At 39.7% G+C, this 14,605-nt stretch overlaps 1 protein-coding gene across 2 annotated transcripts in view; it reads left to right on the forward strand.

Moving 5' to 3' along the window:
* The window catches only part of bcas3 (BCAS3 microtubule associated cell migration factor), a 325,389-nt gene that overhangs the window by 245,960 nt on the left and 64,824 nt on the right, over positions 1-14,605 (forward strand). Inside the window, exon 23 of one of the 2 annotated variants that reach the window (XM_034113222.1) lies at positions 868-917. The exons of the other annotated variant lie outside the window; for it this stretch is intronic. Coding sequence (XP_033969113.1) covers positions 868-902 — 35 coding nt within the window. The 3' untranslated portion in view covers positions 903-917. Of the gene's footprint in view, positions 1-867; positions 918-14,605 lie in introns of those variants that run through there. 2 annotated transcript variants of the gene reach the window in all.

Raw genomic sequence — 14,605 nt, forward strand, 5'->3', positions numbered from 1 at the left:
TTTCCTTTTTTGCACGTTGGCACATTAAGGACCTATCATCCTTTTTTCCTAATGTCTTCAGCCCATGCCCATACTAGTATAATTGACACCTCTGAAACACACTAATAAAAACACAGAAATGGAAATGGCTTAACTAGTGCTGGGTTGAGTTGGGATAGTTTTAGAATGCGGCCACATTTCTCCATTTGTAGTGTGAAGAACTTCAAGGGAATTAGTTATTTATTTTATTTAATGTTTGAACTAATCAACTGTAGTAAGATCAAGCTTTTGATTTCCAAACAATACCAATGTCTTTCTATTCAGTGACAGCTTCTTCAACATAAAGCTAAAACTAAAATGAACACAACATGAAAAGTGGTTGGGGTTAAGGCCTATATTAATTACACCTGATATTGGTATTGAGGACTCTTCATTTGTTAAATCAAAAACAATCCTATTTGATGGATTAATGATCCAATCAGTGTGAAAATCTCACTGCCAAATTCTACTCAAATGACACCAACTTTTAAAATCTCCACCAAGAGATACCCTAAACTGGTGCATGTGTGAGTTTATATGAGTTCATCCAATGCAATTTCAATGTTATTCACAGCATGAAAGCCCCCATGAGGTCAAAGGTGATTAGGCGCTAAGGAGGTCTTTGACACTTGACACACACGGGGGCTCCCCACAGAGAGAAACTGTCACCACCTGGAGTGGACGACTAATGTGCCTATGATTTGTGTAATACACTCATCTTGTGTTTTGCTAGTGTGTTCATGAGTATTCTATGTGATGCAATTTGTTTGGCAAGCCCATCTCTAATGTCTGCTCTCTCTTTCTCTTTTCCATGCTCTTCATTTGGTGCCATCCAATGGATCCTAACAGGTCAGTTTTTTGTTATGTCTTCCTGTGCTAAGTAGCTTTTTATGTGTTACCAATGTTTGATCTAGCCCATTTTAATAGAGTGCAATTTAGGCTTAAAAAGTACATAAAAGGCTTGATCAGCCAAACTACAAAACACAGAATAATTTGCAGAATTACGAATTCTGCTGCCACTTAACCTCAATGAACAATTGTATTGTGCTCAAACCACTGAAAACAGTTTTGGAACCATCTCTTTGTTCCTAAGGATGATCCGCCAAAATCCTTGGTGTCAGTTTTCACTCTTTTTCTTCTTTTATTTTACAACTCTTCTAAATAAAAATCACTGGCAAAGAGGTCTGGTTAAAATCCCCATGAAATGGAGAGGTGAAGAGGTTGCCATTTAAGTGTATCTTTATAAGTGACCTCCTTCTTCACGAGTGTAAATAAAAATGTACAGCCAATAAAACATCACACACATTTGCGATCAGTCCTGTCCCTGCACCACTATTTTCAGATCAAACTTAAAGCATTTCTCACCATAACTCATTAGCTGACATTCTAGAATGGCCCTTAACTGTGCTTTGCCATGCCCCGACATCACGTTTAGGAAGAAAATACTCCAATATTATTTTATATTTGATCTCCATTCCATTTAACTTCAACATGCCGGAAAGTATATATTGTGGAAATAAGATAGCGTTGGAACTTTTGGAAAGCTAGGCTAGTTTTCGAAGAAACTAAATTCCAAGAAAAAAATACAGTGGACTTGACCTCACCAACCTTAACACTTTATTGAAAAGCCATGTTCTTTATGAGGATCGCCATTAGCAATATCATTGGCTATTCTTCCTGGGGTCCAAACACAAACGAGTTAACACACATTACATACTATATTCACATAAACACAACAAACACCATATTTTGTTTGCAACTTTATTGGAGAGACAAACTGTAGTTGAAAGGGGGAGGGAGTGGGGAAGACATGGCAAATGGTCCCGAGGTCGGATTCGAACCCGGTTTTCTCCGCAGTTCTAGCTCTACCAAGTGAGCTATACGGCATACCAGACATCCAGATATGTAATTGTTGCCACAGACAGCTTTGGTCAAACACAGAGTTGTATAAATCATGTTAGTAAGTCACCACGTCCCTGTGCTGGTGATGTCATTCCTGAATAACTTCCCACAACATGAGCAGGGTTGCGTGTTCTTGGCCAAGCTTTATTGCTCTATCTGTCACTGCCAGCATTTCAGGTTTCACACTCCCAAGGTGAAGAGGAATGAATGATGGCCGACAGACTCAGCTTTCCTTATTCCCTCTATTTGGTCAGAAAGTCGGGAGGATAAGGGGAAGTTAGGCTGCTCATCAATCCTTCCACAGAGAGAGAGAATTCTGAGGAAGTGAAGGTGTAGGAGGCTTGGTCTAGCCAAGGGGAGTCCCAGCAGGAATACACACACACACACACACATATATGCACAGAGGAAGAATAACACTCATATATCTGGCATGTCAACAATTGGCCTCTGTTTGCTCAGCGCTGACACCAGCACAGCGGAACTGCTACTGGAGTTTCTCATCACGCTTGTTTTTCCATTTGTGTGTCTGTCAGTAGTTGCAGAAATGATTGCTTGAATAGTATGTGTGTTGGCCTTCTTTTACAATTGGTATTTGTTTTGCATGAGTGCACCCTTTTAATGTATGTTTGAATGTGTGTTGTTTGCTATTAGCCAGACTGACCAACACAACTGCAACAAAACTCCTGAGATACTGTTAAATGTTAGAGTCGTGATGACGTATTTTTGTAGTACAAATTCAAATTAGCATTGCATGGGCTCCTTGCATGGGCTCCTTGCATGGGCTCCTTGCATGGGCTCCTTGCATGGGCGCGATGGGATCTTTCCATTGGATTTTTGAATATTGCAGAAAATAAGCTTGTTGGCCAAAAAACCCTTGGGAATGATTCCCCCTTTGTTCAGCAGGATAATCTCCAGATGTTAACCTTACTTTTAGGATCTTGGAAGCATGAATGCAACAGAAGTAAAAAGCTAAGGTTAGGCTAAAGACAAAATGACACATGACTGCCATGTCAACGCAAAGCCAAATGTGGACTGTTTGATTAACACTTAGAAACTTCGGACATTCACCAGTGGGGTATTTACTGACATGTTTTATGTTGTAGAACAAAACTTGAAAATCTTTTCATTTTAAAAATATATATATATTTTTGTACTTTTAGTTTGAGGCAAGGGAACCAGAAGTGAACTTATTTCTGGGGAAGGGACTCGAGCTCTCTGTGTAGGTTGTTTTGTCTAACGTTTAAATACACTTCAATATTCAACAACTTTTTCAAGAATTGTATTTTAATGATTAGCTACAGTTTTACGTTTGAGAATTGGAAATCAATATTGTTATGTTATGAACTACCACACTAAAAAAATATGATTTAGTCCTGTTATAATACTTAAGATATGTATGCAATAAGAGTAAGAATAGCAGGGGGAAATAACGTAAAACCTTTATTTGCAAAGGTGCTTTTTATGTGCAATAGGGAGTCCAATGTACTTTCAAAGTCAATTGAAGAACATTTGCACTAAAGTTCCTTTAGTTAGAAACCCTTTTAACTCTAGAGTCTGCTGAAAAATATACTCGAAATAAATCGTATCTGAACCTTTAGGATGGATTGTTTTTTAATTTGATACAGAAATGTGTGTTGTCACCAAGATGAATTTGAACTTGTTATCCTTTGTTGAATCTTACTTACTGTCAGGTCAAAAAATGTAAATCCAATAATAGTTCATGACTTAATTTCCATCAATTCATCAGCATTTGTCAGATAGTAAGCAGGGTAAAAAAACGACTTGTTTAACATCGGCAAGTTACCACTACCTTTTTTACATTTACCTCACCACAACTGTAAATGATTCAAGTTCAACTTTTAGCCTTAACTTTTATCCATCTTTCAATTTGGTTTCCTTTCATAAAGATCATAACAACCTTACAGAACTGTCTAGGCTTTAGACTGTAGTCGTCTCTCCTCTGTGTGGAGAGATCACCTCCGTGAGTAATGCTCCTCTTCTGGCTCTTTTTTTCTGACTGGACTTTTGCCCACTTCTCCTCTGTAGGGATTTCCTAAACTAAAGATCCAAAGATTGGATTTAAATGTACTTAAGGGAGTCGAGATCGCCTTTTTTGACGGATGAGGTGGAAAAGGCCTGCATATTTTTTTATTCCTGAGAAGTATCAAGTATTTTACACTATCACGTTTTTTGCATGAAAAATCTGTGTCTGTAGTTTGTGGAGGGCCTTTTTTCTGCGCAGTGCAATGAATACTTTAGTTTGAAGTCTTGCAACGTCATCCCCACAAAGGCTGTGAAGAGGGGCTCCACTAAAAGTTATTGCCCTCAGAAAAAGAAATCACTTAGCTTCATGTTTGATCTTCCTTATGAAATATGCCGTCGGACAGCGTTTCATATAATCCCTTACTGTTCGTGGCCGACGGCGGGCCTTTTGACAGCCGTAAATTACAAAATGGCCGACCGAAGCAGAGGAGCCATAAAAAAAAGGAAGAAAAAGGAAAGGAAAGGATGGCAAAAACACACTTTGGTAACCTAGCATCGCCCCCACTCCTGCTCCAGCTCCCCATGGGATCAAACAAGAGGGAGGATCTGGACGTAAATCATTTCCTTCAAGTGGTGAACTCTCAGGGCCGGCAGAATGAGTCAGACGTGTGTGTGTTCATATCAAGTGGAGGCATCGCAGCAACACTTTGCCAGAAAGCCTGGCTGCTTTTCTCTCACACTCTTCCTCAAACGCTGGAAAATGTTGGACTTTGAAGTCCTGATAAGGCAAATTCATCACATTCTCCCTGCTGCTGCTGAGGCTGAATGAAGTTAAGTCTGCTGATATTTATTGAGAGGTACCACAAGTCCAAAGGGGGCGAAAACCCTTTCATCCTATCAAAGAAAAAGTTAGTTACACTTTTACCACATTTCATCAAATGCTTCTATTGGTTTACATTAATAGATTATCTAATGTTGTATATAACATAAATCTACTTCTGTAACAATAGATTTTTTTCTCACTTTTACTCAAATGACAGCTCATGGTTTGAGAGACATTTTTAATAATGTAATTATTTAATGTAATTACTGTTGCAACTTTTTAAACTAATTATATATAATAAATAATTAATACAAAACTCAACTTTGTTTAAATGATTAATTACAAACCATTTTACTAATATTTCACCATAACTAACTGAAACGAAGGACCTCAGCTTAAACTCCAAATTTCATACAATATTTAACATGCAACATTTTCTTTTTTTTAAGCTTGCAACAGTAATATTCAGAGTAAATCAGCACAGTTTATTTGTCTTTAAAAAAACGTTTCTAAGACCTTGAGTCAAGATATTCATTTCTTTATAAAGATACCCTTTCGAGGTAAAGAGAATAAGATTATTCAAGAGGCAATTCCCACTCCTAAAACCCCCATGTCACCTGTGGCTTTAAAACTCTGTCAGTGAAACATCTTGATCAAAGAGTTGATTTATAAATCCGCTTCAGGATGTTACAGAGATCCCCCCCCATGTCTGCGTTTCACTACACCTAATATCACCGCCTGCCACCATGTTCTTTTCTCAGGGTGAGAATTGAACTTGTGACAGTTATAGCCATGCTCTGATATTATTTATTTAGTGTGTTCACCCTCCTTTGACAAAGCCCCTGTTTTCCTTTGACATATTCTCCCAGCTCTCCTGCCGGTCTTATGAAATTCCTTTGTGTGGGTGTGTGTATATGTGTGTTTAGCGTGAGTAAGACTATAGCCTGTCCTTGCATGTGATTGAACCGATGTGTGTGTGTGTGTGTGTGTTTGTGTGTGTGTGTGTGTGTGTGTGTGTGTGTGTGTGTGTGTGTGTGTGTGTGTGTGTGTGTGTGTGTGTGTGTGTGTGTGTGTGTGTGTGTGTGTGTGTGTGTGTGTGTGTGTGTGTGTGTGTGTGTGTGTGTGTGTGTGTGTGTGTGAATTGCATTGTGTTTTCTTGCTTACTTGCATGTGTGTACGTGTTTCTGGTTTGAGGATGTTGTGAGCACTGGGTGAGAAGAAGCAGAGCCTTGATCTGCTTTGCATCACACTGAGCTGCCCAGACCTGACTTCACACACACACACACACACACACACACACACAGGCACCTATCCACACGGTGGATTAAAGCAGCCAATAGCTAAACAGCAGCACTCTTCACAAAAAGGCCGAAACATGACTAAACCTCACGTGGTGCACATGTAGAACACAGACACGGCACCTCACTACAAATAGACTTCATATAATGATGTTTTGTAATCTGTGATAATCCTAAAAACAAATTCATATCTGCAACATTGTCACGCTGCAGGGTTTTGCATTTACTGTCCTGTACACATAGCAGCTTTGAAGTTTCCCAGTTCCATACACAGTGTTCCAAGAAATAAGTTACTTATTTACTGTAAGTAGGAGTAGCCATTCTTAAGTGTAAAAAATGCTCTGTTACCATAAAGGTCCTGATTTTAAAAACAAGTGAAATTAAAAGAATATTAATCAGTAAAATATACTCAAAGTAGGAAAAGTACTAAGTATGCTCTGTAGACCATTTCAGAATCATATATTACTGGATTATTGATGCATTAATGCGTCCATCACGGCTGGTAAAGGTAATTACTTTGTAAACTGCTGCTTGATATCTTAACCTATGATTAAATGTCAATGCTAATAATTAGTTGATTTATATTTTGTATTAGCTATAATCTGAGTCTGTTGTCAGATAAATGTAGTGGAGTAAAAAGTACAATATTGACTTCTAAAATGTAGTTGAGTAGAAGTATAAAGAAGCATACAATGAAAATACTCAAGTAAAGTCTTGTACAAATCTTGTAATTGAATGTAGGTACAATCATTAGAAAATGTAGTGGAGCATAAAAGATAAAGGAGCTACTTACAGCTATGTAAAACAAGGACGAAGTAGCAGATGTTACAAGAGAAGTTTGATAGGCAGTGGTATTTCAAAGCCATAGTTTTATTCACATTATTAACTTTACAAATGACAAACGTTTACATAATGAGAAAGTAGGTATATCTATTTGATTAATTTCATCATGTCATATGGCACTGCTAGCGTTTTAGTGGTTCATCCTATGGGAACTCTCCAGGTACACAGGAACTGATGCTCGCTTTCTTACAACTTGCACTCCGTTTTGATCTCGAACACAGAATTACAGTCGATGGAAATAAAACCGAATTGTCTCTGAAAATCACCCTAAAACATTTTCTCAAGAACAAACCACAAACGCATAGAACACATCAACTATTTTGCATTTGTTGTTGAAAGAAGAAGTAGAAGATGACCCTTTGATGAAATTCAGTTTTTCACTCTGTAGAATTACACAGTACAGTACAAACACACACCTGCATAGGAATACAGAAATGCACAAACACATGCATTTTCTTATATAGGGTTGCAAGAGGCTGCCAGGTTTATCCGGTATCCTTTAAAACAAATACAAATAATAATTTGAACAGTCTCTTTTTAACTGTTGATTACCCTGAATGTATAATTCAACTGAAAAACCAATACAAAAATGAATAAAATAAATGATACATTTATATTTACATTTAAATAAATAATGTAAAAATAATAAATACCAATAAACAAGATCAACAAATATTTTGGAGCGCACTTCAACAAGCTACTAAACATATATAAATATGATAAATACAAATAAATTAGACTAAAATAAATTAGACCTAGCAAAGCAAAATAATCATTTTTTTAGATTATGTTGTTTTCGTAAATGTGGCAGGCCAAAATCGTAATTGGGATTAAAATACGATGAATTGCACAGCCCTAGTTTAGTGCCTTACTCAATGACTCCTTGGCCCTGTAGGTGAATTGGACTGAACACCTCTCCAGCTACTAGTCCACACTCACTCGTATGTGTTCTGGTCCGATCAAGACTTGAACCAGCAACCCTTCAGTTCCTAAGCCAAGCCCCTACTGCCGCCCCTGGATTCCGCATCTGACCCATCCTCGTACAAGGACCAGTGGGCCGCTATTATGTTCAGAGGCTGGGGAGCGGTTTAGGGGTCGGTGCCTTGCTGCCTGGCACCTGGGCAGTACTTGTCGTTGCATTACTTGAACCAAAGACCCTCCAGTTCCAAAGCCAAATCCCTTTGAACTGAGTCACTTCAGCCCTGAAAGAGAGATATACCCTCCACAAACAGGTTGCTATAGTGGGAGATTCCATACCTATTATAAAAACAGTTTCATAGTAAGAAAGTATGTAAAATTAAGATTAAGTTACATCCAAATTGTGTTGAATGAAAGAGGTTTCAAATAATTAAGGACTTAAATACGGTACTGTATGTTTGATTGGATTTTCAACACTGTCATACTCTTTTTGTGTTCAGAACATCTCATTAAATACATATTTTAACACTTTTTGTATACATTAGCAAACAGTAGAAACTACATAATAAGGGTTGTAAGGACTTTATGTCTGTGGTCGAAAGCTTAATGAAGTCACATGTGATACAGCGCCGCTCAACACTACACATCAATGTCATTACAACAGCCAGGGTGACATCCTGTAATAAACATGTCATTGCAAGCGTTATATACTGCTCCACATGCCACTGACTGTATTTGGAGTAGTAAGACTAGCTGTAATACTCAAACACTTGTTAAATCTTAAAGCCATGATCACATAATGAGCAGTTTTCTTTTGCTCCAATTTACATGTGAGCAAGACATATAAATGCCACTTGCATACGACTGTTTGTTCATCCTAAATAAAAGTGTGTAGCTACACAGTAGGGCAAACAACTCATATAAAAAGGGTCCTTATCGGTGGTGTCAGAGCAAGTATTCTTCATTTAATCCAATACGGTTTTAGTGACGTCAACAATTACGGTTTGAACGATTTTACCAATAGAAAGCAGCAATACTTAGTTTCTATTTTTGTTTTTTTAACACTCTAAATCAGCAATAATGAAATACTCATAAGTCCTCATAAATATCTTTATGCAACTCACCAAGAGGCACACTTACTATTAACCTTGTTTATATTTTGTGCATTATGTGGATTTTGTATACATGGTAAATACGTTTTTCAATATTTTATGTTGGCACTTTTATATTTGCTACCTTATACTGCAACTGCTGCACAACAAGTTCCCTCTGGTTATATAAAGTTCTAGCTTATCTTACCTTAAAAGTGAAAAATCTTTTAAAATAACATTTATATTAAAACAATCTTAACCTATAACTTTTTGAATCATGAAATATTATTATATTATGGTCTAGACCTTTTTGATATGAAGTGCCATTCTAAAAAAAAAAATGTATCAGCGTGCCGACGATCGTGAATTATCAACGGGGGGGGGGGGGGAGGGTGTTGAAGAGCTCGACGAAAACACTCGTGAAAAGTGATGTTTAAAACTCAGTTAATGGGGCTCATTCACTGGCGCTTCCACAAACAACAACCAACATAATTGTTACATTAAAATGAAGTAGCCTATATTATTCAAGTTTACATTAACTTTGGATAATAACACGGGAGAAATGAGCGGAAGCGCTCTCTTTTCCTCTCTCCCCCTCTCTCTCTCTGACAGCCTGTCAGTATCTCATGCAGCTCACTGATCCAGTAATGAGTGACAGTGAAGAATAAATATATTTATAACTAGTTCCAAAGGTAGATCAAATAGCTAAGTGTGTTAGGTCTAACTCTTAATGTGTGTTCTGCTCCGCTCACCGGTCCGTCACAGCGGGTGGAGCTGCAGGATTTCTGCTTCACACACGTTGCATACCGCTATTTTATTGTCTTTTTCGGACACCTTAAAATACTGCCAGACTGGTGAAGCGATTTTGGCGAGCTTGTTTTGCCGCACACAGAGAAAAGTGTCATGTATGTTACGTCTCGCGATCGGCCTTTTTGAGTGGGGCTGCGTTGCGCGCATGGCTTCCTTCTGCAGGTAACGGGGAGACGCGCTCTGGCGGCGGTCTCGTTCAGGATCCGAAAATAAAATAAATATTTTGTACACTTATTCCACTTATTCCTAGTGTGCCACTGGTTACGGTGCCGCGTGCCATTGGTGGCACGCGTGCCAGGGGTTGCCGACCCCTGGTCTAGACTTATCAAATTCTTCCACTTCTGTTGAGTTTCGCCTGAAAAATAACGTGGCGATGATGGTCAAATACATGCATGAACATGGTTCCGGTGTCAACTCGGTCTATAGAAGCTGATGAAGATGCATGGAGTGTGTGTGGGAAATAGAGTCATCAAACTATAGAAAGGCAGGGTGCTGAGAGCTGAGGCCCGCCCTCTCTCAGCAGAATGAGACTGATGTGTGTTCCCGTGCCAGTATTTCAGTATATGTGCTCACGCTTGTTTGCAGATGAGGGGCGTTAAATTGTCAGACCCTTTTCACCCTCACGTGTCATAAGTCCCGTTTATAGCGCACTGATCCACTCAAGCTGTTTCGCCTCACCCTGTTCTTCACAAAAGGGTGCTAGCGGCAGTGGTGGAAAGTTACTAAGTACATTTACTCAATACTGTACTTTAGTACACATTTGAGGTTCTTTTAATTCAATATTTAAATGTGTTGTACTTCTACTACAATTAAAAAATAAATTGTGTGCTCATACTCCACTAGATGTATTTAATACCTTTAGTTACTTTGCAGATTTGGATTAATGGTTTGAAATATAATCAAGTGTTAAATCAGACTTTAGTTCCACCTGGAGTAAATTCACAAGCTACCCTGCAGTATACAAAGTCATTCAAACTCACTGCACCTTTACCAACTTTGAGAACACTTTAATGATCAATCATTATAATCAAAACATATGATGTATTTTATTCTGAAATTGACCAATCTACAGAATGAGCACTTTTACTTTTGGTACTTTAAATACATTTTGATGCTAACACTTTTGTACTTTTACTTGAGTAACATTTTGAATACAGGACTTTTACTTGTAACAGAGTATTCCTACACTCTGGTACTTCAACTTTTACTGAAGTACAAGATCTGAGTACTTCTCCCACCTCTGGCTAGCGATGTCACTAGCATAGCAGTCCCGCATTTGTTTTAGCTTTATTTAGTCTATTGTTAGCTTGTTACGCCTTTTTAGTGTGTTTACAGAGCGTGGATATCCCCACATCTGTTTGCACCCCCCCCTCCCATCCACCCCGACACTCTTATTCCCACCGCTAGTTGCCCCCAGCATGCCCCCAGCATGCCCCCCGCTTCACCGCTGAACTCATCAGCCTGGCGAGCCCAGGAGTGCAGGGTCCCAGAGGAGGTGCGGGCTCTGCTCATCCAACCAGCTTAGGAGGGTAAGGATTGGGTTCAGGCGACAGGTGCCAGAGGGACCGGCCAGTCCCCTCGCAACACACAGACACACAGACACACACATTCACACAGAAATACATACACACTGAATCTGGCCGTGCCTTAATCCCCAGCCAGCTGTTGCAGTTGCTGGCCCAATCAGTCTAAAGTGTCGAGTGCTGGGGAAGCTCGTGTGTGTGTGTGTGTGTGTGTGTGTGTGTGTGTGTGTGTGTGTGTGTGTGTGTGTGTGTGTGTGTGTGTGTGTGTGTGTTGTGTGTGTGTGTGTGTGTGTGTGTGTGTGTGTGTGTGTGTGTGTGTGTGTGTGTGTGTGTGTGTGTGTGTGTGTGTGTGTGTGTGTGTGTGTGTGTGTGTGTGTGTGACAGACATAGGGAGGTGTCGGGGGGTGGGGGGGGATGGTGGGTCAGGTAGCCGCCACGCATGCCAGTCATCCTCACAGTCCGGGAACCAGACCCCCGTCCCCCCCGATGATGGCCCGGGCGCCCCGGCCTGATATATTTGTAACACATGTTCCCCAGGCACTGTCAGCATGCACTCACACACACACACACCAATAATACACTCTCATTCATTATCTTCATGGTCTCAGATAGGCCCAATCCTATCACAGTCCACCCCAAAGGCCAGAAGAGGTGAGATGGGGCAGACACTCGCTGTCCTCACCCGCCCCCCTCCCCTCTTGCAGTTTCAGCCGGCCCATCCCTGTGTGTGACCCTATGGACACGGGCTAATCCATCAGGAGCAGGGGCGGGGGTGTTTTGGTAAGGGTTATGGAGGGCGCTGCGTCTGCTGTCAGGGTGTATCGCTGCCAGTTCATGGCTCATGTCATCGCTGGGCTTTTTCAACATCCAGCAGATTATTGCTGGACGGTGCTGAGGTTATCCCCAAACACTCACAAAGCCAGAAGCAAAAAATGCCCGGGCATGTGTGTGACACGCAGGCTAATATTGCTGAAATATAATAAAATCCTTTAAATGGTTATCATATGAGTTTTAATTCCTAATTGCCCTTCTTTAATTGTAGTTGTACCAAAGAAGTTGAAGAAGTCAACAAGTAAAAGTTGAATTACTTTGTTTGTTAGTTTCCAAGGGCGACATAAGAGACAGCTTCAGGCCATGTCAGCTGATTTGTCTTTATTAGATTAATAGAAAATGTGTTTCGAATTTGTATTAATTGCCACAAACCAATTGCCAGGGAGTGTTTCCGAACAGAAGCACAATTCATACCGAAGTCTGAGCACAAGAATATCATTAAAATGACACTCAACTTTGTCCATTAGGGAATAAAAGTCACACTGACATTGTTCATCCCAAAAGTTGTGATTAATATATATTTTGGGATATATATTTATATCTTGATATAAGTTGGGAGTCACAGTCTACTGTACATCACATTAGCTGAACAATTGAATCATGAGATGCCTAATAACTAATTTACCAAATGTAAGGATTGGAAATTAATTAAATGAGGATTATTGTGTCAAAATACAGGCTTTTTTTTCATATATCTTTTCAATTTCCAAATAAGGATAACGGTTTGGCAAAAGTTTCACAGCTTTCACAGTATTTCTCCAATTATTCCAAGTATGTCTATGTTGGCAAGTTGCTTAACATATAACCCGCACGCACACTCATTGGAACAAAAAATAATTATATATCATGGTATCAGACACTCCATTTGACTGACAGAATGAGTTTAACGTGCAGTTTAAAACACCACATTAATGAGCTCTTAACAGAACAGATGGAGACAAACACCGCAGCCCCAAAGATGGAGATGATAAACACAAAATCAAGGATCTAGCAGATTACCAGAAGAAGCTGATAACCCACCCAAACTAATTTCATCAGCCTGGCTCTCAGGGGAGTGTAATTAAAGTGTTGTTTTGGAGGCTTTACTTCCTTCCTTCGTGACAGAAATACAGCCTCTTTCCTTTAGCGTACACTACCGCTGTAATATATATAATGTGTGTGTCAGGAAGGCAAATGCAAGTCTTATGATGAATCATACAGTATAACGCGTATACATGTCATGTCAAACATGATCACAAGATGAAAAGCTGTGACACTCGAAAACATTTACACGGACCATATCGAAACCATTTTTCCAATAAGTGCAGTTCAGTGTATAAAGTGTAGAAAAAGTGAGTAGTTAGAGGTAAATCCCTTTGATTTGTTTTATTTCCCAGGAAAAGCAGAGTGCCAGTTGAATGGTCCTTTCTGTACGGGTGTCAGTGAAAAGCAAATGCAAGTCTTATGAGGATGATTCACATAATTTGATGATTCCATAATGTCGTTAGTCTATTATGTGATCACAAGATGAAACTCCGCGCTACATCACCAGTTCATATGGACCATTTCCACACATCATGCTGCGTATGAATATGCTGTTAAAAGCCACATCAATAAGATGTGTTAATATGATCCGGTCTGCAGTCACAGTCTATGCATTACCCACAGACTCCTTTCTCCCCTGATAGTGTTTACTATAAAAGAAGTATGCAAAGTAAGCTCATATCAATATTGGAAGTTGTTCAAATTTCACATTGACTTTTTTCTGGATGTAGCCAGGGGAATGGTGATGACTTAACTAGCCCCCTTACAGAAGCAGGAGTAGATCCAGTATCATTGCTTTTAGCCCATATGGCCAGTTTCCATATAATCAATGCAGCTTGACAATCAGAAGCAATTAGCCAAAGAAAATGTTGAAAGATGAGTACAATATGTTTCTCCCAGGAGTGAATTATTGTCTTGGTGGAAAAGCCTCTGGAACAATGATGTTGACCATCATAAAGCAAGAACAGCTTATTAAAGGGGCCCTTTTATGCTCATTTTCTGCTTCCATATTTGTTTTTTTGCTACTGTCACATGTCTCCATGCTTTAATGTTCATAAAGCTCTGTATTTTTCTCATACTGCCTGTGCTGCAGCCCCTCTTTTCACCCTCTGTCTGAAACCAGAGCCCATTCTGCTCTGATTGGTTAGCTGGCCGGCTCTGATGTGATTGGTCAACCGCTTAGAGATGTTCCGCACCTTAGCCTATCACGTACAATGTGTTGGAGAGCTAGCCAATAGAAGCACAAGTGTTAAATAGTCATGTCACTATTTTGCGGAAGCAAACAAAGGAGTCCAGTTGAGGCGATACAGGCAGGGGAGGGTGGGTGGTGTGGGAGAAAACCCCCCCCTGGAGGGAACTTACAGACTTTAGCCTTTGCAGACCATTTACAGGCACAAAAACCCATATAATACTCTTCAGGGAAGGGAAAACCCCAAAAGCATATTCGGACCCCTTTAAGTTAAACCCCACGGCCCCACGGGCGGGGGCAAAACGCAACATCTTGCAAGAAACAGCGTCTGAGAGCTTCTTAACATTTAATAA

Source organism: Trematomus bernacchii, unplaced genomic scaffold, assembly GCF_902827165.1.
Source record: "Trematomus bernacchii unplaced genomic scaffold, fTreBer1.1, whole genome shotgun sequence".
NCBI lineage: Eukaryota > Metazoa > Chordata > Actinopteri > Perciformes > Nototheniidae > Trematomus > Trematomus bernacchii.